This window comes from Phoca vitulina, unplaced genomic scaffold, assembly GCF_004348235.1.
Source record: "Phoca vitulina isolate PV1807 unplaced genomic scaffold, GSC_HSeal_1.0 scaffold9, whole genome shotgun sequence".
Lineage (NCBI taxonomy): Eukaryota > Metazoa > Chordata > Mammalia > Carnivora > Phocidae > Phoca > Phoca vitulina.
In genome coordinates, this window is record NW_022589712.1 from 42,749,008 (window position 1) to 42,775,117 (window position 26,110).

The 26,110-nt window shown below is 38.3% G+C and overlaps 1 protein-coding gene across 2 annotated transcripts in view; it reads left to right on the forward strand.

Moving 5' to 3' along the window:
- MAN1A1 (mannosidase alpha class 1A member 1) overlaps positions 1 to 26,110 on the forward strand; it is a 166,246-nt gene that overhangs the window by 24,849 nt on the left and 115,287 nt on the right. For both annotated transcript variants that reach the window (XM_032407979.1, XM_032407980.1), the window contains exons 3-4: positions 18,352 to 18,448; positions 20,740 to 20,855. In XM_032407979.1, coding sequence (XP_032263870.1) covers positions 18,352 to 18,448; positions 20,740 to 20,855 — 213 coding nt within the window. The remainder of the gene's footprint in view (positions 1 to 18,351; positions 18,449 to 20,739; positions 20,856 to 26,110) is intronic.

Below are 26,110 nucleotides of genomic sequence, written 5' to 3' on the forward strand. Positions count from 1 at the left end.
CTTCCTGTTATGAGAGCATGTTCTACAGGAGCCAGACAGTGTGATGGAGGGCTGAGGCCACTCTAACACCCTCACCTTCGCCCAGCTTGTTTCCTGGGCAAACATGGATAAATATTTGCAGGCCATGCATTTGATCCATTAGATTCCAGGACCTCAGATCTTTGTCAGTAAATTCAAAGGTGAGTAATTAGTTGCTGGAAGGGCATCCTTCTTCTAAGACAGGTCTAAGGAAGCAGGGAGGATGGACAGATTCCTCGTAAATCTGACAGAGAATCCTGGGAGAAGGCAAAATAGTCTCCTAGTTCTGAGGAGCATTTTTTTTAAATTTTTTTATTGTTATGTTAATCCCCATACATTACATCATTAGTTTTAGATATAGTGTTCCATGATTCATTGTCTGTGCATAACACCCAGTGCTCCATGCAGAACGTGCCCACTGAGGAGCATTTTAAACAAGGATATTTTAAATCAAGTTAAAGAGTCCTAAGCCAAGGACAGTATTTTATATTCAGTACTTGGAAGGTATTTTCTGTCAATGTAGAAGGTCATACTTCTCTATTTGGAATAACAGTCTCGTTTCCAGAAATGAAGGATGTGGAATTCTAATATTGTTCAAACAATGAGAAGAAAATACATAGTATAAGAGGGTCAGTTTTATATGGAAACTGATAGTTGAAGATCACAAGTATACTGACCTTTTTAAACAAGATTTGGTATAGTTATAATAAAACATAGGGGGAAAGTTATATTCTTTCACATATAAGTATATATATACATATTTGAGAGAGAGAAATTTTACATTTGAGAAAAAGAAATTGTAACTCAGCTATGTAACTCTATAAGAGTAGATAACAAACTTTTCAACTAGTGTTATTAGTTTTACTAACTCGAAGCATAGTATTAAGTAAAAATACCTTTCTACATATTTTTTAACCAAAGGCCTTTTCAGATAGCTTAAGCTATGTAATATAGTTAACAAGAATGGATGCAAGTATTAGAGTAATTCTGTTTTTCCAGCGCTGTGGGTAATTATATTATAGAAGATACTTTAACTAATATTTGAGATTTACATCTAAAAATATAATGTAGTAGTCTACTTTGATAACAATGTTTACTTGAATAATTTATCCCACTCTGAAGAAATATTTTACTTTTTTCAAGCAAGGTAGAGGAAAGAAACTCAAATTCTTCTGTAAAGTTACTGTTTTCTAGGTGAATCCAGGAACCTTGATTACATACCTATTTTGTTAACCATTTATGCCCCTCCCCATAACCCCTGCAACACATCAGTCATTTAAAACTTGGACAGAGGACTCAGCTACCATAATTTCTGTGATAAATCATATGATTTATTTTTATGCAACTGTTTAGAGCAATTTCAGCTACCAAACAATATTTTGAAAATAAATAATGCAAAGAAAGGGGCACCTGGGTGGCTCAGTCGGTTAAGCGTCTGCCTTCGGCTTAGGTCATGATCCCAGGGTCCTGGGATCAAGTCCCGCATTGGGCTCTCTGCTCAGTGGGGAGCCTGCTTCTCCATCTCCCGCCCCTCTGCCTACTTGTGCTCTCTCTCTATCTCTCTCTCTGTCTCTAGCAAATAAATAAATAAAATCTTTAAAAAAATAATGCAAAGAAGAACTTCCTATTTCCCTTAATTGGGGGTATGTATAAGTCCAGTTTTGATCTGATCACTCAAAAACAACCAAAAGATAGGGACTCAAATGTTAAATTCACTGGTGGTTGATAGTCTGTGAGTTAAATAACAATAATCTTAGTTGGTTTTTTTTCCTTTAATTTCAAGTTTTTATTTAAATTTCAGTTAACATATAATGTAATATTAGTTTCAGGAGTAGAACTTAGTGATTCATCACTTACATAAAACACCCAGTGCTCATCCCAACAAGTGCCCTCCTTAGTACCCATCACCCATGTAGCTCATCCCTCCCACCCACCTCCCCTCCAGCAACCCTCAGTTTGTTCTCTATAGTTAAGAGTCTGTTTTATGGTGGCACATTTTTTTGACCAAACATTAATACACATGCATACATAAACACACACACACTCAAGTCCCAAAGTAAAAATTAATTCAGTTATCCAGTTAACATGAGTTGCTGTTCCCAAACTCTGCTCCTTTCCTCAGTTCATCATGGGCTCCACTTTTAGGATATTCTAGGCAAAAAAAAAAAAAAAAGATTTTGGCCATCTTCTCAAAGGTAATAGGCTAATTTCCCCTCCCTCACATCAACACAGCCCCAGGTTGCTTGGGCAAGGCAAGTGACAGGCTCAGTGTCACCTCTCCTTTCCCTGATGATAACGATCCTCCCTTACATGCTTAGCAAAAGAACCGTAGTTTGAACTTAAAGCATAACCGGGGGCAGGCCATGGTTGTCCGCTCCGTCAGGATGATGCCTCGGCAGTGCTCCTGAGCTTCATTCATTTATGGGAGCAGAATAACCACTCTGACAGCTCATCTACCCCATCAGGCCTCATTCAAGGCGGAAAGAAGAGGGAAAGCAGAGCTACCAGCAGACGTGGGCAAATGTCTCATTGGCCAGAACTTTGTCACAGAGCCACCTCTAGCTGTGGAGAGGCTAGCAAAGCACACATTTAGCTTTGATATCTCATGTTCTGGAGACAAACAAGAGAAGGAGATTTGGGTATGGGTTAAATCAACCTTTATTATCTACAATAGGTAGATTATATATTCATTTTTCCCATTTTTACTATTGTTTTGTGTCATCTTTTTGAATAGTAAAATAATTTGACTTCTGCTGATAAACTTGGTATCTTTTTTTTTCCTTCTTCTTAAATTTATGAAGGTATTTGCCTGATTTTTAAGCTGTAAAATAGCTGAAGAAAATTGGAAGTCATTGGTACCCAAAGCTAATACTAAGTAATGCAGTCTACTTTAACAGGTCACTGAATTTGCCATATATTTAATGCTGGACACTTGCCATCCAGCAACAGAATGAATGATGAATGATTATTATCCTTTTCTAACATTTGAAAAAAAAAATCAGGCTTTCTCAGATTTTAAGCTCTAACAGAATGGTTAGAGTAATGCATTTTCAAGCCCAGGAAATACTTGCCATCACTTACAAAACAAATCAAATGATCTTCAGTCCATAGAGAATCTTAGTTTATAGGGTGGTTAATGATACAAGCATATTAGATGTTAATGCTTACCTTACAAATCGTATCACATATAGTCCAAGATACTTGTTTTCCATCTTTAGTAATAGCCGTAGTAACGTAGTTAAAGTCTAAATGAATCTGTAGTAGAAAGAGCATTGAAAAACGATCAATATCTCTGTATTTTTTTTTAATGCAGGTGTTTAGTGAGAAATCTGATCCTGCCAATTTAGGGGCAATTTATAGTGTGCTATTGACATTTAAACTCATATTGAGTAATATGTCTTTTTTCAGTAGCCACAGAACAAAATTTTTAGGGTGTTCCATTGGTGATAAAATGTCATCTATTGTGAACCAAGAATAAAATTATGCGCTAACACTGTAGGATGTCCAAGTAGAGATGAATTAACGTCTTCCAAGGGAAGGAACTTTTAGGTTAAAATTAATGTAAAGCAAAATTCTTTCTCAATGTATGTAAAATAACTTTATCCTACAGGGCACTAGAAGCAAGAGATTGTCTCATTTTCATTTCAGTTCCTTATTCTACCAATATAATGTTTCTCCTCTATATCCGGAAGGTTTTCAAAAAAAGAAAAATTAAAAGGTGGTTTTGCATGTCATGTTTCTGAAAGTCTCACTATTAAAAAGTTTAATTTCCTTAGAATGATTTAATAGGTAATAGAAAACATATAAAGATGTGTATCAGTAACACATGAGTTAATAGTTTTTCGGAAGCTTATTTGAAAGGCAAATTCCCCAGATCGCAGGGGTCATATGTTTACTTCAGGACAGTGTACATGACGGTATGTCATATGCTTTGGAGTCAGCCTGAATTCAGAGCCAACCTCCACCACTTGCTAGAGGTCTGACCCTGAGAAAATGGCATAACCTCTTGATTTCTTCATCTGTGCAGTGGGAATCTCAGTGGGGAGACTACCTTCCTTGCAGGGTTGTTGTGAGGGACTGAGAGAGTATGTAAATGCTTTACGTATTTCCTGACACATAAATGTTCAATGCATGCTGGCTCTATTATTAAGGATGATAAGAAAGTACCTTATGTGATGCGCCAATTATGGATTATAAATCTTGTAGAATTACTAGTTGCTACTCCAAGATTGTACTCAGGAACCAGCACTTCTGGTATTTAAAATACATAAATATTGCTTTTCACAAGTAATTTTTAAAATACCACCTTTAATACAACATTTTTATTATTGCTATGCCCAGTTAATGTCTAAAACTGTTACTTCCAGTATACAGAAGGATTACTTTCAGAATCATATAAAATCATGGATTCTAAAATGTAATGGGCATCCAACTATTCATTAATAATGAACAATTTTGGGGCGCCTGGGTGGCTCAGTCGTTAAGCGTCTGCCTTCGGCTCAGGTCATGATCCCAGGGTCCTGGGATCGAGCCCCGCATCGGGCTCCCTGCTCGGCGGGAAGCCTGCTTCTCCCTCTCCCACTCCCCCTGCTTGTGCTCTCTCTCTCGCTGTGTCTCTCTCTGTTAAATAAATAAATAAAATCTTTAAAAAAAAAAAAAATGAACAATTTTAAGGGTAATCATTTCAGAAGGTTTAAAAATTATTCTCCTATCCTGTGTGACATTTATAACTAATACATTTATAACTAATACATTCTACCTTCAAATAATACTAACTTACAAAATTACAATTTATAATCCTTTAACTGGTTTTAATTTGAAAAGAAAACAATTGTGTCCTGCCACTTCTTTTTTATTAGCAACTTTATTCATAATTGCCAAAACTTGGAAGCAATCAAGATATCCTTCAGAAGGTGAATGGATACGTAAACTGTGGTACATCCAGACAATGGAATATTATTCAGTCTAAAATGAAATGAGTTATGAAGCCATGCAAATTCAGACACAGAGGAACCTCAGATGCATAGTTACTAAGTAAAAAAAGCCAATATGAAAAGGCTATATACTATATAATTCCAACTATATGAAATTCTGGACAAGGCAAAACTGGGGAGACAGTAAAAAAGATCATTGGTTTCAGGAGTGGGGTGGGAGGTAGGGATGAATAACTGGAGCACAGAGGATTTATACAGTAGTGAGTCTATTCTGTATAATACTATAGTGGTGGATACAAGTCATTATACATTTTTCAAAATCCATGGAATGTGCAAGAACAACAGTGAACCCTAATGTAAACTGTGGACTTGGGTGATTATGATGTGTCATGTAGCTTCATTGATATAACAAATACATCATGCTGCCACATGATACTGATAGTGGAAGTGGTTGTATGGTGTTTGGGCAGCGGGTATATGGGAAATCTCTACTTTCTGTTCAGTCTCACTGTGAACCTAAAACTGCACTAAAAAGCAGTCTTTAAATAAAGCCTATTTCAAGAATACATGAGAAAGGGAAAAAAAAGGGGGGGGGAACACTTGTGCCCTATAACCCTCTTGCTAACTGAAGAAGAACAGGGTGTGACTATCTAAGGCTAGTTTGTTTACTTCAAAAAAAAAAAAGATAAGAAAATAATACAATTAAATAAATACCTGATTTTTGCCCATTTTTATATAAATTTCAAGCTAATATTTTTCATTAATTATGTTCTAACTCATAGTATTTGTAAAGTTTAAAAAAGGAATATTAAAAAACAAAAAGTTACCTGTCTTTAGGAACTTGACAAATCTGTAAGCAAGTCCCTTAAAGAGAGCATGTTTCAGTTCTAAAACATCATTGTTTGACTAGTGCAAAAAAGATAAATGTAGTGAAAATTTGAAGCTGTAGAATGACATGCATGAGTTAAAAGACTGTGTGGACTTGCTTTTTTATTAGAAATATTAAAACTTAAATCTTTTGAGATGAGACCCTCCATGAGACTAGTATTTGTTTTCTATGGAAAAATATTTTAGATCTCCTTCTTAGAACAAAGAGAGCTTCGTGATATCCCAACAAGGGACACCAGTTTGTCTTGATCGCTCACCACGATCTGTAGCTGCTGATGCTTCCCAGTTTGGAAAAGCCTGGGGACCAGGCAGGGAAGATTAGGTGGCATCGGGCCAGCACAGGAACACTTGCTGGCCTCCCAGTGACCCCAGAGGTCTCAGCAACGGTAATCTAATGAATGCAGTTTTAGGTCAATTAAAAACCATCAAACAGACTCTAAACCCTGAGGCTGAACCTTTGAACTCGAGGGACACCTCTGTATAAAGAGGCCGTAGTCCTTAACCAGCAGACCGATATATTGGATGAGGAAGTAAATGCCAGTGATAGACCCTCAGCGGATGCAGAGCTTGTGCATGTACAAAACGTTCTCAGTAATAGTGCTTCTTCCCAAGAAAGGTGTGTACTAGATACTCGCAGATCGACAAACCTTTTTCTAACCTCTTTTGATATGCTAACTTACTATCCCATAGACATTTTAGAGATATGTATTCTTAGAGAATTCTAAGAGACATTTAGAGATATGTATTTTAGTCAAGTTTGGGCATTGTTCTTTTGGTTCGGAGGTTTTTGTTTGTTTTTGTTTGTTTTGTTGTTGTTGTTGTTTGCCCTGTACCCTCCTCCACTTAGTAACAGCACAGAAGTTTTATAAAGTAATGTCAGAATTTGGTCACAAAGAAAGAGAACCATTAAATAGCATATGATCCAGTTCCCTGATCTAGAAAAACTGGCTCTTTCTTAGGGAATAAGATACTTCTTAGAAACGGGACAATCTGTCCTCACAAGTAGCGATTAACTAGAATTCTCATTTTTTAAAACTGGCTTTATCAAGCATTCTGACTCTTTATGAAGAGATTGCTACTGCCTAGCCACTCTTTCAGTTCACTGGGGAATTAATGCTCAGTGGCCCATTGGGGTTCATACAATAGCATTAAATAATCACTCCTCCTTTATGTATCTCCTGCTGTCTTAGAAAAAAGAGGTATACTAAAATTGGCTGTGGGAGAATTCAGACATCTGACTCTGAAGAAAATACGCACACATACATACCCACTCAGTGGTTAAGAGGCAGCTTCAAGTACCTGGTGACAAACAAATTGCTCACACAGAGACAAGAAAGAAGAGTAGTGGTGAAAATGAAAGAAAAACTGGCCAAGGGTAACCCAAGTGCTAGTGATAGAGCTCAGGAACTGGAGCAGCTGAAGAGAACAGGTGTAGGTGCAGTCAGCTGCTTGGTGTGAAGGAGAGGGATCCACGGTTCTCCACAAATCCAGTGACTGAGCGGGGCGTCCATCTTCTCTGCGCAGGTAGTCTCCAGGGCCAGGAGGAGAGCTGGGGACAGAAGGCGCGCTGAAGTGGAGGGGAGGGAAGGACATGAAAGATGCAAGGCAGACAGGGAGAGGCAGTGCTGCAAGCTTCTTTCCTTGAGCTGGCTCACAAGCTTGGTTTGGTGAATGCCATTTGGTGCCAGGCCTGGCCATCTCCTTGGACCCCAGAGAGGGCTGCCCTGTATATGCGGAGCAGCGGGAAGGCTTGGAGGCTGGGTTTGACTGTCTTAAGGTTGACAGGAAGTGGGGGCACCTGGGTGGCTCAGTTGGTTAAGCATCCGACTCTTGGTTTCAGCTCAGGTCATGATCTCAGGGTTGTGAGATGGAGTCCCACGTCTGGCTCGAAGGAGTCTGCTTGAGATTCTCTCCCTCCCTCTCCCCGCGCCTCTCCCCACACATATGTGTGCTCTCTCTAAATAAATAAAATCTTAAAAAAAACAAAAAAAAAAGTTGACAAGCAGCAAAAAAGAAGGGGGGGGCTCTCTTAAATGGTATAGTGACAAGAATCAGAACCAGTAAGTTCACAGCCTTGCTCTTCCTCTGCACCTGTGCTTGGCCTCAGCTTTCTCATCTGTAAAATGGGGTAATAATACCTCACAGGGACATTGTGAAGAGTGTGTGGTAAATTGTTATCAAGTTCCCCTTATGGTGCCCTGTGATAGATGATTGGCAGATTTCAGCCACTTCTTCCTTTTCGACTCCTGCAGTTTGATTTATGAAACAGAGCATTTAAAATTCTAAATGCTTTCTAAAATGTGAAATCCAACAGAAGAGAATTGCTAAGATGTGTATGCATTATGCTTTACACATCTCGGGTCTCAAGGACCTTGCTAACTGCAGTCATTCTTGGCGAAGAGACAGCACTGCCGGTGGGTCCAGCACAGTCCTAGAGCAGGCGGCGAGGGCAGCCTGTGCCACAGGTGGGCCCGGGGCTGCCTGCTGAGTGCACGTGGGTAAGCACTACGCCCACAGACCGAAACACAGTGCGGTCAGATCTAGACATGTGCCTATAAACCAGAGACGGCACTGCAAACTGCTCGTCTGTGGGCTGATCTGTGGCTCACAGATATTTTTTTTCCTTAGCTAGCAAACTATTTTTTTTTTCTCTAGACCTCTCAAAACCTGGCTCAAACTCTTAAAAGCAAGCTTAGTATTTTTTATCAGTTGCTTTAGTCAGGGCCTTCACTCCTGTTTTACCACCTGCCCTATCATTTCCAGTTGCTCTGGACCTGGCCATTCTGTTTCTGTCTGGCCCTTGAGTTTTTAGTCCCTCTTTCAGGCGCAAGGTAGAGCAGGGCACAAGCCAGGAGCTGGTCCTGGACACGGAAGCAGGTATTGAATGTGTTCTGTCCTTCTGTCTTAGGGTTGCTGGATGAAATACAGGATTCTGTTAAAATTTGCATGTCAGATAAACATATATATTTTATGTAAGTTTATGTCACATGGAATCTTCTTATTTCCTAAATCTGGCATCCTACTCTATCCTCACTTATAATTCACATCGTACCACCAATAGGTACTCAATAAGTAGCAATTGGCATTTTAACATTTGGATAAAGAATCTTGGAAACAGAACACTTTCGCAGCCTTGGAGAAAGGGACAGAGAACTAATCTATTTCAGCATTTGAAAGAGATAAATTGAGCAAGGCTCATAATGAATGTTTTAATTTGATATGGGGTAAAATTGGAAACTGTCATGGCTGGGACAGTTTTTCTCATGCTGGGCAATGACAGATAGAAGGGTACTGGACTCAGGCCTTGCTCAGTGAAGAACTGCATCAAGAGGAGCATCATTCCCAGGACTGTCTTCACTGCATGTCGATGCCTATTAGAGGATGCTAAACGCTGTAATTGTGGGACACTCCAGGCCTGCAGTCTCTGTAAATGCTGTTATACCCAGCTCTGCATCCTCTCATCTCTGGGTGACATTGGCCTCTTTCCTTTTCTATCCTGTTAATTCACTTCTTGAATTGCCTTGCCTACTCTGAGGGTCGCTAAGTGTCCTCTTTTTTTCAAGCTATTCTCCCTTATCTCTGCTTAATTCTTGTGGCCTAGGAGGGCAGTGAGGAGGTAGCGTGGATGGAGGTCCGCAGTGTTCATTGGACCTCTTCTACCAGCCAGGTGCATTATCTGATTTGATCTCTTGACCATGCTGTGAGGAAGGTGATGTTACTCTTTTCTTAAATATATACTTCATTTTTTTAGAGCAGTTTTAGATTCATAGCAAAACAGAATGGAAAATATAGAGTGTTCCCATTTATCCCTGCCCCCACACACCCCACTATTAACATCAGGCACCACAGTGGTACCTTTGTTACAATTGATTATTATTTTTTAAAGATGAGAAAACTAAGGGTTTATGAGATCAGACTCTTAGGTAGCAGGGCTCTGTCTTTCCCAGGGGAAGCCTGCTTGCTTTGCTCCCTCTGACAGCTGGCCTCAGCATCAGATCTCTCCCTGGCCTGATGCTCCTTCCAGTTCTCTCAGCCTTCATTCCCACAGGGAAATGTAAGCAGTGGTGCCGCTTCAGATAAGAAGAAGGCGTGGCTAGATTGTTGTCTTGTGTTCACACATCTAGAAATTCTTCTCTGGTGGATAACTGAGGTTTTAGAGAAACTGTGACTTGATTCCCCGAAATGACTTTGTATTTTTCTTTTCTGCCACTTCCCAGTCCTTCAAAGACTAAAAGAAGGAAAATTGATACAGTGATCCTAAAAATGTTTTGTGTTGAGATTTTATCTGAAAGTTCCAGAAGGTACTTTCATGGAACAATCAAATCATTTCGGGCACAGTTTGATAGAATCTACTGTCAGGCTTTTAAGATCCGTGTCTTTCAAAGCATCAACTGTTAAGTATAATTTTAAGAATGAAGGCTATCCATTTCTGCTTTAACAATCAGTGAGGTGGGTTGACCTCACACCCTAGACCTCGCCTGAACCAGGCACAGCCCCTCATGTCCTCTAGAACAGGGGAATGTGAGTGTCACTGGACTACAGTTTCTTCCCTTTAGTGTCAAATGGCAAGCTGTTACATAAATGAGCCTAAGGTGGCCTCTGTCTTTTGGCCCTTGAGTTGCTCATGTATGTAGGCTGAAATATTGTTAGCTCAATAGCCCACTCATACTAAATTCACATTTTTACACATCCAATTACGAAAGAAAGAAAGAAATACAAGCAGAGTTTTAGCCATTTACAGCCTGCCTGCTTTACATACTCTGTGAAACCTTACCCAGCATCTGTTGACCATTGATAAGATAGGGCCTTGTGGTTTTAATACCTCAGGCTGCTACTCCCTTCTGGAGTTCTCTGACCCAGAGACTCCCTTTCATGCTTCTGAGCAAAGTCACTTAGCATGTAAGCTCCCTCTCTCCTGGGTGTTCCCTTGCTCTCCTTTCTTTCTGGAGGCTGGCTTCTTTTCCTTAAGCCTCTGGACAGTCTTTCCTTTTTTTTTTTTTAAGATTTTATATATTTATTTGTTTTAGAGAGAGAGTGTGCATGTGCGAGTGGGGGGGGGGGGGGCAGAGGGAGAGGAAGAGGCAGAGAATCTCAAGCAGACTCTGCACTGAGCATGGAGCCCTACGCTGGGCTTGATCCCACAGCCCTGAGATCATGACCTGAGCCGAAACCAAGAGTCGGCCACTCAGCTGACTGAGCCACCCAGGTGCCCCTGGACAGTCTTGCTGTGAAGGACTTCCACTTTTCATGCAGCCCTGTCCAGGCACCAGCCAATAAAGCTCGTGCATTACTGCCTCTTGTGGGCATATCTATGCCCTAGATCAGCCCCCAAATCCCTCCAGCAAACCCCCTATACAAGCATACCCAACACAACTAAGATTTCGAGAAAGCCAGTATATGAATCTTCAGAATTAAAGTTGACCCATATTGCCTTACGTCATTCTTTCGTCTTCCTCCTTTTGGATACCAAATAGTTGTATATATTTTTAAATGTATAGATTTAGAGTTTGTGTGCTAAATAAGTTTGCCTGGTTTTATGTATATTTGCCCCTCCTATTTATATATGTTATTAGGAAAATGTATGATGCTTGTTCAGATTACAGTGATCAGAGACATGCTTAGATTTTTAATAAAAATAAGCATAGTGCCTATAATCTATCATGCACTTACTTTGTCAGGCAATGTATTAGGCTCTTTACATGCATTATTTTACTTAATCATCATAGTAACTAATGAGGCTAGTTCTTTTATTGATTTATATTTTATGGGTGTGGCAAGTGGGTTCAGAGAGATTCCTTGCCTCTCTTAGAGTCACATTAATGATGGCGGAACTGGGATATGAACCCAGTTTGTTAGATGCCTGCATCTGTGACCTGCTCTTTCACAAATTCCTCTTCAATAAGTGACATTTTCTATAAGGACACATGGGGAAGTAAGTAAACAATCTCAGCAGGCAGAGCCACACCTCACGGAGTAGAAGAGAATTCATCCACATTCAGAATTCAGCAGCATTGTTTGTAGTGCTACAGAAGCTCTACAGACCTAACCTAACTCCCCCGGGACACCATGTCTGCTTCCCAGCCTCCTCTTGCTTTTCTCTGGTTTCATCTGCCTCATAACTCCTTTTTTATGGCCTTTTTCCTTTGCGTATTTGTACTTCTCTGCTTCTCCCTCACTCTGGCCTCTGGATTCTCTGTGAATATCTGTTATACTTCCATAGGTAGAGGATTGGGTTGGTCCATCCATTAGAGAGAGCTTCAGATCCAGGCACCTCATCTCCAGGGCTCATGGCAGCCCTTAGTTGTCTGCCTTTGGGTCAGGCATCAGGCCCTAGATCAGTCAGCTGGGGCCAGGGACTTACTCTGATCATGCTGTACAAATGATGGAAATTTGTGTAAGGCCACACAGGAGGGGGCTATGAGTGGGACTTGAGCTTGCAGGCTTTTTTAAAGGGCCAGTGAAAGCTCAAGTTTTCATAAGATCTGTCTGGCAAAAACAGTGTGATTCTCAAAAAGATTTTTAATGTATTTATTGTGACTAACCTAAGATCATATGACTAAAGCATCAGCAAATAAAAATATTTGGAAGGGTATTTCCTAGCAATAAAAATGTAAGTTATGAAATCTATACATACCTGGGAAAATTCAAGCATTTTTTTTTGTGGTTGTGGCTTCTCATGCCCTTGAATATGTCATAAAATAAAATTGAAAATAAATCATTAGGTACAACAGTAGAGTTGGGTACAACATTAGTTTTCTTATTCTGCTATATTTATAAACATTTATGGGTATGTAAGAAGAGACAATGTTAAGCTTCCACACATTATCAATTAGATTATAAGCATGATAGACTCATGTACACTTTCCTTTTAATCCTTTAGCATCTTATTATTCATAGTGTAGCAGACACTCAATAAATGACATTGTTTAATTACTTAGCCCTGATGCCAATTGAGAAGAAATCACTAGTGGAAGAATCTTTGATAAGCATAGAGTCAAGGAGAAAAATGCTATTTTTTGGATATTTCATGTCTTAATTCAAGTTTCTCTGGGTCAAGATAATGGATTAGTATTTTGGAATTTTGTATCATTCTCTTCTGTTTCCATTCACACCATCTGTTAGCTATACCCCTCACTAATGCAACTATAAGCATTCAGGAAAATATAAATCTTTCTTATGCTTTCAGGGTTTTTCTTTTTCACGAGGGTTTCACTACTGTGTTTGAAGTCCTAATCAGCCTCTAGTTTAGGGCTATTTTAATCCTTCTATTTGGGAGGTCAGGCTGTACAACTCCAATTAAATTGATGAAAGACTACAAAACAAAATTAAGGAGCATGTGAAGATGAAGATTAATCCTATCCATGGACTTCTTTGTTAGTAGTTGAATTTTGGAATTGACCTTCTTGTGCTATCAGCTCATAAGTACACTGAGTCTAGAGAGATTAAATGCCTTCATCCCCATGGTCCCTCAGCTGGCTAGTGGCTTAATATTGTAAAATTAGAAGCCAGTAGCATTTCGATGTTTTCAGATATTTGTATAAGTCATAAATCTTAGTTACAAAGCCGACTTTATATATGACTTGTGAGTTCATTCTCTCTGTTATTCTAAGCACACACACACACACACACACACACACCATGTCTTCTGTTTGGCTTTAACTTGGTAAATCATTTCCAGAGGTCATCAGCCACTGGAATCAGTTAACAACATGGCCATTCCTTCTCATTTCACAAGGTCCTGGAGAAACCACTCTTTATGCTCCAGTCAAGGTATTTTGACCACATGGTTTTCTTTTTCTTTTTCTTTTCGCTCTCTAACCCTAGAAATCCCATGGGATGAGGAACCCATTTTGAGAAATGTGTCACAGCAACTTTTGAAATGTAGGAAACCAAGCAATTAGTGTCAGATTTTCCCTTGGGGAAAAAAGATGAGAAAGGTTAATATATACTACAGAGGTAACTCAAGGAGGTTCTGTACTAGTGGTACATTGTATAGATGATAATTTTTGATAAAGCAGCAATCTTCTATGGGAATGATTTATGCCATCTTTGAGTCATTAATAGTATATGACACTGGTTTCTACTCAGACTTAGACCTGAAACAAATCATCATAAAGTTTTGTTGTTGTGGTTGGTCTTGGGTCAGGTATATTTCAAAAGCTTTTGAATTTATAAAGTGTCTTTGGAAATTTACAGGAATGAAGTTTACCAAATGTAGTACATTTAATAGGAAAACCAAATCAAACTCAGATGTAATCTCAAGGTGTTTTTGTGGATTTCATATCCCTAGTCTTTTCAGAGGCTCATTGGTTTCTTTTTCTGTGATGTGAATTTAATTGGTTTCAGTGTAGGTTTAAATTCAATACACATGTGATTACCCACCATGTGGGAAGCAGTACAGTAGGTGCAATCACAGGCTATGTTCATGTATTCCTTACACACACCCCATGAGAAATTATGATCCCATTTTTTTCATATAAAGTCTCATAAAAACTATGACTCATCCATGTTTATGGGACTAATCAGCGGCATAATAGGGATTATAAGTCAGGTTATTTTATCCTTAAATCTATTATACTTTCCAATAAAATTATAAGGAAAAAATCTTGAAAATGCTACCTTGTCCACATTCTATTGACTGGTGGAAGATCAACAGTCTGATTCATCAAAGGAAGATTCTGATGCTGACTCATTAAAGGAAGATGATGCAATGTGTTGGTTAATGCCATGACTTTGGAGTCAGGCCAACACAGGGATGAACCCTGGCTCTTCAGCTGTGAAGAAATAACATAACCTTGAATAAAGTACTTTGGGTTTTAACTTCCAAGCCACAGTTTCTTTATGTACCAAATAATAGTAATACAACATTTCAGAGTTGTAATTATAACTGAGTACAATACTGAATGTAGAGCATTTAGCAGAGTACCCAGCAAATTGTACAGATTTTTGGTAATTATTATTCATAGTAATGGTAGTGAGATAGGAAGATAATATACAAATTGGCTAAAGAAAGATGTTTATTATTGTGTTCAGGGACATATGAAGACTTATTAATAAAATTATATTGATCTCACTGAAGATTTTTAGTGATAAACAGCCCTCATGTGGTATTTGTAACTTTAGGTGATGCTTTTTAAGATATTTTAAAATTTGGAGCCAGAGGAGAACATTTTCAGATTATGTCCACATTTTGATTACTGTTGCTAATGGATTGGGAATGGTGGCATGAATAAATTCTAGACACATAAAGAGTCCCTTGACCTCTTTAAAAGAATTTATACAAAAATAATTATATTCTTTGAGTCATAAAAAAATTCTACAGCTGTTATACAGTGGTTATGCAACTATTTTGACAGGCTTTTAGAACAATTTCTCCCCTTGAAAATTGTTCACTTTCTACTAGAGTTAATGTTTAGCACAATAAGTCAGAACTTTATCTGTAAGCCAGGAGAAATTAATTTGGTTTTCATTATATGTAGATAAATTAATTTTATTAAAGTTAATTTAAAAATAATTTATATAATTTGTGGCAGAGAGGTTTGGCCTTTAAAAACCTTCTTGGTACAAGGAGTCTAGATTGGGAGTATACAAAATCAGTCTTCAGTTACACAGGTATACACACATGTATACAATTCAAGATTGATTATATTAAAACAAGCTGAAGTTTCCCCAAATTTAGATATAATCATAGAGTTTCATTTATATCATCTAGACTTCTCCACATAGACTTGGTCAAAATACATCAAAGTGTTTAAAGTGATAACCTTGTATATTTGTCTATATACTATGAGGTTGACAAAATACAAAGAACTTGTGCAAAAACCAGAATCTTAAATATAGACTCTTTGCAGAGTTAACTTTTCATGAGAATGGAATAGATAAATGTAAGAATGGTTTATCCTTTTACGAAAAGCTAAATTTCTGTTACTGGGAACTGAATTAAAAATGATATGTGCTCTTTTTAAACTACCAAAACTGAAACAGGAAGAAATAGAAAACCTGAACAGACCCATAACCAGCAAGGAAATTGAAGGAGTAATCAAAAATCTCCCAACAAAGGAGAGTCCAGGGTTGAATGGCTTCCCAGGGGAGTTCTAGCAAACATTTAAAGAAGAACTAATACCTATTCTTCTGAAGCTGTTTCAAAAGATAGAAAGGGAAGGAAAACTTCCAAACTCGTTCTATGAGGCCAGCACTACCTTGATCCCAAAAGTAGACAAAGACCCCACCAAAAGGATGCCAAAATTCTCACCAAGAAACTAGCCAATAGGATCCAACAGTACATTAAAAGGATTATTCACGAGGACCAAGTGGGATTTATTCCGGGGATGCAAGGGTGGTTCAACATTCGCAAATCAATCAATGTGATAGATCACATTAATAAAAGAAAAGACAAGAAACATATGATCCTCTCAAGTGATACAGAAAAAGCATTTGACAAAGTACAGCATCCTTTCTTGGTTAAAACTCTCCAGAATGTAGGGATAGAGGGAATGTACCTCAATATCATAAAAACCATCTACAAAAAGCCCACAGCGCATATAATTCTCAATGGGGAAAAACTGAGAGCTTTTCCCCTAAGGTCAGGAATATGGCAGGTATTCCACTCTCACCACTGTTGTTCAACATAGTACTAGAAGTCCTGGCCTCAGCAGACAACAAAAAGAAATAAAAGGCATTCAAATTGGCAAAGAAGAGTCAAACTCTCACTCTTCTCGGATGACATGATACTTTATGTGGAAAACCCAAAAGATTCCACCCCAAAATTGCTAGAACTCATACAAGACTTCAGCAATGTGGCAGGATATAAAATCAATGCACAGAAATCAGTTGCATTTCCATACACTAACAATGAGACAGAAGAAAGAGAAATTAAGGAATCGATTCCATTTGCAATTGCACCAAAAACCATAAGATACCTAGGAATAAACCTAACCAAAGAGGTAAAGGATCTGTGTTCTAAAAACTACAGAATACTTATGAAAGAAATCAAGGAAGGTACAAAGAAATGGAAAAACACTCCATGCTCATGGATTGGAAGAACAAATATTGTTAAAATGTCTATGCTACCTAGAGCAAACTACACATTCAAAGCAATCCCTATCAAAATACCATCAAAGTTTTTCACGGAGCTGGAACAAATAATCCTAATATTTGTATGGAATCACAAAAGACCCCAAATAGCCAGAAGAATGTTGAAAAAGAAAACCAAAGCTGGTGGCATTACAATGGCAGACTTCAAGCTATATTACAAAGCTGTAATCATCGAGACAGTACGGTACATAAAAACAGACACAGAGATCAGTGGAACAGAATAGAGGACCCAGAAATGAACCCTCAACTCCATGGTCAACTAATCTTTGACAAAGCAGAAAAGAATATCCAATGGAAAAAGGACAGTGTCTTCAATAAATGGTGCTAGGAAAATTGGACAGCCACATGCAGAAGAATGAAACTGGACCATTTCCTTACACCACACACAAAAACAGACTCAAAATGGTTGAAAGACCTAAATGTGAGACAGGAGTCCATCAAAATCCTAGAGGATAACACAGGCAGCAACCTCTTTGACCTTGGCCACAGCAACTTCTTGCTAGACACGTCTCTAAAGGCAAGGGAAACAAAAACAAAACTAAACGATTGGGACTTCATCAAGATAAAAAGCTTTTGCATAGCAAAGGAAACAGTCAACAAAACTAAAAGGCGACCTATGGAATGGGAGAAGATATTTGCAAATGACATATCAGATGAAGGACTGGTATCCATGATCTATAAGGAACTTACCAAACTCAACACCCAGAAAACATAATCCAGCCAAGAAATGGGCAGAAGATATGAACAGACATTTATTTCTCCAAAGAAGACATCCAAATGGCCAACAGACACATGAAAAAGTGCTCAATATCACTAGCCATCAGGGAAATACAAATCAAAACCACAATGAGATATTACCTCACACCAGTGAGAATGGCTAAAATTAACAAGTCAAGAAATGACAGATGTTGGCGATATAAGAAATAGCACAGAAGATCATAGGGGAAGGGAGGGAAAACTGAATGGGAAGTCATCGGAGAGGAAGAAAAACCATGAGAGACTCTTAACTATAGGAAACAAACAGGATTGCTGGGGGGGGGAGGGGATGGGGTAACTGGGTGATGGGCATTAAGGAGGGCATGTGATGTGATGAGCACTGGGTGTTATGTGCAACTGATGAATTATTGAGCACTACATCTGAAACTAATGATGTATGTTGGCTAATTGAATTTAAATAAAAAAATAATATGTGCTCTTTTAAAGAAATCTCCTTTTGTAAATATAAAGAGGCAATGTGTATGTGTGTGTATGTGTGTGTGCTAGTTTATTCGTACCACTGTCACCTAATTAATAATTGTCCTTTTAACTAAGCAGTGAGTATTAAGGCTTTAACATTTAGGTCTTCAATAGATGATCTATTTTGTAGCAAAAACCTCTCAAATTCAAATTATAATCCCGTTTTCATTTCTTTTCTCAGATGATGAAACATGCTTGGAATAATTATAAACGGTATGCCTGGGGATTAAATGAACTGAAACCTATATCAAAAGAAGGCCATTCGAGCAGTTTGTTTGGTGAGTAGAGTGTGCTTTGGTTTCCTAGTGACAGTAACTTTTCTGCAGTTGACAGAACTTGTGGGTGGTGATGTTTGTATGCCCCTCCTGGCCATGTTACTAGGAAACTTGCATACCTGATTGGAGTTACCTGCAAGGACGGTGCATAGTGTGTCCTTCAGACAGAGCACTCTGCGTTAGAATCACTTGCGTCCCTTGAAAAAAATACTAATGCCTGGGAACACTTCCAAAGATTCTCATTTAATGGCTATAGGCACAGCATCATGAGTGTTAGCTCCAGGGGTGAGACCCAGCTGAGGAACATTTGGTCAGCCCCATTAACTGCTTCCTGTCAGGTAAAAGTAGTGTCTTTATTGATAAGCGGGCCAAGGCAGCCTGCATGGTGATCTTCACTGTGTCTTGGTGACTCTCGACTTTAGCTCTGGGTTTCTCCTGTTTGTGCCATGGAAAAGAAAGTGAGAATGGATTAGGTCAGTTATCTGAACTTCCATTTATCGACTTTGGCATGCTTTATTGCATTTGGTCCTCACAGCATGCCTTGGTGATTGGTCCTGGGGGTGTTAATAACATTCCCATTGTGGAGGTGAGGAAGCTAGGTAACAGAAATGTTGGGTTCCTTGGGTCACAGAGGTACCCAGTGCCCTTCTTATCGCACTGGATTCTTTTTTAACCAGCACAGTTTTGCCTATAAGTAACAGGATGAAGGGGATAGAGTCGTTCTGACACTTCTTAATTCCCCATAGAAAATGTGACTTTTTATACTGTAACTGAAGGTGTTAAATAGTATCAAATCATATAACAAACAACAGTATCAACTGACACTTATTATGTACCAAGTGCCATTTGTGCGACATCTCACTTAACCTCATTATTATACACATTTTATAGATGAGAAAAATGCACCTCAGAATAGCTTGCCTCGTATTAGCCACATATTAACTGAGCTGGGGCCAGAACCCAGGTGTGGCTAAGGTCAGAGTCCACGGTCCTAATCACCACACTATGCTTTTCCATTTATTCAGGATCTTCCATGTGTTTGGCTCTCCTTCCAGCATTGGTGTTAATCAACACAGTACAAGTCTTTGCAGAGTTCCTGGCCTAGTGCAGAAGACCTGTGTGTAAATAGTTGTCAAAGCATTAGATGGTTCAGTAGATATTCATCTTTCAAGTGCGGATATTCATATGAAGTAGGAACTCAGGTAGGGAGTGGGGAATTATAAGAACAGTTAGGAGGAACTGGCAGAGTGGGAGAAAGGCTGGTGGGCCTGTTACAGTGACACCGTTTAGAGATGAAGAGAGCCCAAACCTGGAGCAGTGGCAGTAGAAGTGATTTTAGATGTTTTTATAAAGTAGTGTTTTCAGTAAGCATGGGCGGTAAGACACAGGAATTGAGGACAAATTCAGAAACTTCATACAGACTCAGAAGCCTTTAGTTTTTCATTATTTACTATAACTTTTTAAAATCTAATTCTATTTTAGCTTTTATCCTTATGAAAGTTGCTTGTATCGTTAATAATTCAGTTTTGTGTAAATTTGTCATAATCTTTATCAAAGAGATTATTTGGTTCTCTGTTAATATGTTGATGATTTTTTTAAATTATTATTAAGCATTGAAACATACTAAGTCTCTTAGTATGGAATGTGCAGATGAAGAAGACATGACTTCTCCATTCTGAGGAAGTTTGCAGACTAAAAGAGATGCACACAAGTAATTACACCGAAAGGCAGAAAGTGATAAGTGCAAGACCAGTGTAAAATCTTCACGTCAAGGGGGTTCAGAGGAAATGAATCATAGAGTCAAGATGGGCTGGGTGGGTAGGAGGGGAGGTTAGGATCAGTCAGGTTTTCAAAGAGGGGGTGAATTCCATTTTTGAATAATGGCTTATTAGAGCTATCATAATTTTAGATCTCATTATAGTTAAAAGTTTTGCACAGGTGCACTTGGATGTGATTACATTAAAATTAATATGTGCATTGCTCCTTTGTTTCAGATCTATTTTTTCTTGCTAGAGAATGCAGTCACAAATGAAATTTCTAAGAGATATTTTCTACAGCTCAGAAGAAACTTTAAAGATTAGTGTATCAATCCATAGCCTGTAATAATTATTAGCTGGGTTTTAATGCAGCTTTTAAATTTTCTTTCAGTGAAAGAATCTTAGACTGTGTTCAGTATTACTGTTTATTAATAAATTCAGTATTATCCTCTTCCTCTCCCTTTCCAAGTATGGTCAATTTGCTTGTATGTCTCTGTCAAATATTTTAATCAATAAATATTTTTCTGATATTTTCAGGTAGTATTAAAGGAGCAACAATAGTAGATGCCCTGGATACACTTTTTATAATGGAAATGAAAGAGGAATTTGAAGAGGCAAAATCATGGGTTGAAGAAAATCTAGATTTTAATGTGGTGAGTTAAACAAAAGCTGCCAATTCAGTTCTTAAATCTCAGCTTAACACGGACAAACTCTGTTGTGGGGCCAATTCTTGTGTTATATGACCGAACAGAAACAAATAATGGAATTTTAAATAGTACCACACTATATTCTTGCCCTCCATTACTACACAAGTATGTCTTTGGGTTTTTTTGGCATAATTAAGAGTAAGGAAAAAGAAATTAAAATTTATCGAGACCTTCCTGTTCAAGTCTGACAACCATCCTATGAGATGGGCATTGTTTTCCTGCCTGCACAGTTTAGAAACCGGAGCTTCAGAGACTTAGCCAGATGACAGCCAGTTGCATGGTAGGGCTGTGAGTCCGGCACAGATCTGTGTGGTTCCACACAGATTCTGTTTTGCACTGTGCCATGGCACACTGTTTTGATTTTGTTCAACGGAGCACAAGGTGCCAGGTGATGAGCTACAGTTCAACAAAAGACCACAGAGAAATTAAAATAGAGAAATTTATTAGTCACAGGTCATGAGGAGGTACGCAGCAGCCTCTTGGGGCCACACAGAGACGTCAAGGCAGAGGGGACCTGGGGTACATGCCCTCCTTAGGGTGGGTGTAGTCCTTTGGGGCCCTAGGCTAAGGCCAGAATGGTCAAATCAAACCAAAAAGAGCGGAGGTTTTGGTTGAGCGCCACAGGGGTCTTTTCTAAGGAGTGCACAAGGGAGAAAGGCCCTGGGAGGCGAGGGACTGTTGATCACAAGGGCGAATGGGGGGGGCGGGGAATCACATCAGGGACTTGCATTTGCTTGTGCTTCTGCGGGCTCTTCTGCAGGACGTGCACTTGCATGAGGAAGGGGCTAGCGTTGTTGGAGGGCCCCCACAGGCCACTTGACCGCTGGTGCAGCAATACCATGGAGACACTCCGCTGAACTCTCAACACGCATCCAACAGCAGCGGCGTCCACTCTCGCACATACACGGCTTCAACCTTTGTCCACCGTATACCCTTGGCTGTATAAAATTCTGTCACTGTGTGTTTGAAGTCTTTTAAAAAATCTTTGTATGTGTGCTGTCATTCTTAACAAATTATACACTAAGGAAAAGGTTCAGAATTAAGGAGACTGGACACTCGCAGTACTTCTTGATAATTTTGATTTGGGAGGACAACGTCATGTCAGAGCTAATCTAATTCCATAGTCACTGTTTTACCTCATATAATGAGGCTGACCAAAAAAGTTGTTTTAAAAAAAGGAAGAGTGTTGGCCCAGCTGTTTTTTAGTCATTCACTAATTTTGCATAATTGGTATTATTTTTAATCTGAGATTCTTTCACAGAAAGCATTGTAAGCCTCTTGTCCATCTGGTGTGCATCCGATACCTGTAAATCCCCATAACCAGACACAGGCAACATGCTGTATGTTGAGAATGGACAAAAAAAGAGTGTTTCGCTGTCAACACCCCCAGTTTGTGGAGCTCTGATCTCCCACAGGCCCAGTGAGGATACCAGTGTCAGAATATTAAAGATCAGTAAAACTAAATGTTTTTCCTAACTCTGTGCATTAAAAACCTGTATAAATTAAAAGTTTGAATTTTTTTTTTTTTAAAGATTTTATTTATTTATTTATTTGAGAGAGAGAGAGAGAGAGAGAGAAACAGCATGAGAGGGGATAGGGTCAGAGGGAGAAGCAGGCTCCCTGCCGAGCTGGGAGCCCGATGTGGGACTCGATCCTAGGACTCCGGGATCATGACCTGAGCCGAAGGCAGTCGCTTAACCAACTGAGCCACCCAGGCGCCCCAAAAGTTTGAATATTTTGTCCCAACCCTCTTATTAATTGCCTTATATGCCCCATTTTGGAGATCACTGCCTTAAAGGACAATTAGATAAGTCTATGTTTAATCTGCCTTATAAATGAATTGAGAATATAAATAAGACATATTCCAATATAAACGGACCTTGGAGATCAATGTGTTCAGCTCTTTCATTTTAAAAATGAGAAAACAGACCCAGGGAGCTGGTGGTTTCCTCAAGGTTCTATAGCTATTTGATTGGAATGACTTGTGGTAGCTCTAATATTATCAATAGAATGGAGTATGAAAAATTAAAGCAATGAAAAAAGAAATTCTGTTTCTTTTTGAGAATTTGTTGTCTCTTACTAATATTTCTGTCCCACCTTGTTAAGTATAAGTAAATTCAGCTACCTACCTTTAAATAGGGCTTGTCTTCAGCTGTCTGTGGGAGAGAAAATGGGTAGTGGGTTCCCTCCCCATAGCCTTTTCAAAAAAGGTTGGGGGAATAGGAACTGGAGTCCTCCTAAATCAAATAATTTTTTTTTCTATTGTTAACCAGTATTTGTTTGTTTCTTTGTTTCTTTAATTCAAGTACAATTAACAGGGTTATATTAGTTTTGAGTGTACAATATAGTGATTGAACAATTCTATGTATTTCTCAGTGCTCATCAAGATAAATATATTCTTAATCCCCTTTACTATTTCATCCCCCCACCCCCTTCCCTTGTGTTAACACCAGTTCCCTGTATTTAAGAGTCTGGTTTTTTGGGGGAGGGGGGTTTCTTTTCTCTTTCTTTTTTCTTTTGTTTCTTAAATTTCCACATATGAGTGAGATCGTATGGTATTAGTCTTCCTCTGACTGACTTATTTCACTTAGCATTTTACCCTCTAGGCCCATCCATGTTGTTGCAAATGGCAAGATTTCATTTTTTTTATGACTGGGTAATATTCCAAGTGTAAACATCACATCTTCTACATCTCTTCATCTATCAATGGTCACTTGGGTTGTTTCCATGTCTTGACTATTGTAAATAATGCTGCAATAAACATAGGGGTACACATATCTTCAAATCAGTGTTATCATTTTCTTTGGGTAAATACCCAGTAGTGAGATTATTGGATCATATGGTAATTGTATTTTTAAGTTTTAGAGGAACCTTCATACTGTTTTCCACAGTGGCTGCACCAATTTGCATTCCCACCGATAGTGCACAAGTGTTCCTTTTTCTCCACATCCTTGCCAGCACTTGTTATTTCTTGTGTATTGTGCCATTCTGACAGGTGTAAAGTGATATCTCATGTAATTTGCATTTGCATTTCCCTGAAGATGAGTGATGTTGAACATCTTTTCATGTGTCCTTTGGCCATCTGTATGTCTTTTTTGGAAAAATGTCTATTCAGGTCCTCTGCCCATTTTTTAATCAGATTGGTGTTTTGGTCTTAAACTGTAAAAGTTCTTTATATATTTTGGATATTAACCCCTTATGAGATATGTCATTTGCAAATATCTTCTCCTATTCGGTAGGTTGCCTTTTCGTTTTGTTGATGGTTTCATTTGCTGTGCAGAAGTTTTTTATTTTAGTGTAGTCCCAATCCTTTCACTTTGCTTTTGTTTCCCTTGTCTGAGGGAATGTTTCTACAGCCAATGTCGAAGAAATTACTGCCTATGTTTTCTTCTAGGAATTTTATGGTTTCAGGTCTCACATGTAGGTCTTTAATCCATTTTGAGTTTATTTTTGTGTATGGTATAAGGAAGTGGTCATTCTTTTGCATATAGCTGTCCAGTTTTCCCAAAACCATGTGTTGAAGAGACTGTCTTTTCCCCATTGCATATTCTTGCCTTGTCATAGATTAATTGACCAAATAAGCATGTGTTTATTTCTGGGCTCTCTGTTCTGTTCTATTGATCTATGTGTCTGTTTCTGTGCCAGGATCATACTGTTTTGATTACTACAGCTTTGTAGTATGTCTTGAAATCTGGGATTGTTAGGCTGCCAGCTTTGTTCCTTTTCAAGATCGCTTTGGCTCTTTGGGGGCCTTTGTGGTTCCATGCAAATTTTAGGATTATTTGTGCTAGTTCTGTGAAAAATGTTGATATTTTGTTAGGGCTTGCATTAAATCTATAGATTGTTTTGGGTAGTATGGACATTTTAGCAGTATTGGCTCTTCCAATCCATGAGCATAGAATATCTTTCCATTTGTTTGTATCATCTTCAGTTTCTTGGACCACTGTTTTAGTTTTCAGAGTATAGATAGGTCTTTCACCTCCTTGGCTAAGTTTATTCCTAGGTATTTTATTATTTTTAGTGCTATTGTAAATGGGATTGTTTTCTTAATTTCTCTTTCTGCTGCTTCATTGTTAATGTATAGAAATACAACAGATTTCTGTATATTAATTTGTATCCTGCATCTTTATTGAACTCATTTATCTAAAATTGAATGATTGAAGACAAGAAAGTAGATGTTAGTGCTACTAGACCTGAATAGTATCCAGGTCCCTAGTCTGATAATTAAAGAATGGCTTCCCCAAACCTCCCCAAATACTGCAGCAGTTCTTCGCTTTCATGACCCAGCAGTAGTCTGAGAAACTTTGGGATCATTTATTTAAAAGAACTAAAGCACAAAGGCCTCTCGAGCTAACAGACAAGGTAACAGAAGGCAGTTGGCTGACCTCAGACCACTACTAGGTGACATGAATGTGTTCTGGGGACCATGGGGACCTGTGAGGAAGCAGAGGGAATCTAATAGGGGATATCAGACTGTGGAGAAGAGCCAATTTTTTTGCTTCCTTACTTATAAGATAAAGTGATTGGACTATTGCTGAGTGATTGCTAAGCTACTGACCTTTAATGTTGTTTATTCAAAATTGTATTTTTACTTTTTTAATAAGAGTTTTATCCAATTAATTGACAGACTTGTGTAAAATGCCATTTTAGAACTGTTATTGATAATCTTGGTTTGTAGCTTTCAAAATATACTTTAAAAATCATAGCCACAGGTCTCAAGCTTCTGCTTATTATATAATACTATTGCTAATGTGAGAGGTCTTCAGACATATTTGTTATAGTTCTCTCTTTGGGTATTGTCATATTTTCCTTTAAAAAAAGTTCATCAATAACATCTAAGTGATAGTACTTTTTATATTAAAATTAGTAAATAAAGTTGAGGAAAGTTATATTGTTTTACTCTCCTAATCATTGTTTTATAAAGTTCTTCAGCTTACAGTTTTGTAGTTGGTTTTAATATGTCTTTTATGAGAATTTGTTTTATATTCGTTCAATTTACCCATAGATTCAGGTGACTATATCAACAATTATGCAGCTTTCTTTGTGAAAACACAAACTTTTTCCATTTATTTGATGGGTGGAAAAATTGGGAAAGCTTAAGCAAAGAGAGAAAATTTCTTTTATTTTTAGGGATAACATGTAATATTATTCCAGCTTGGATAAATTTTTGCTTGCTTTTAAATTAACACTTTTTCCTGATA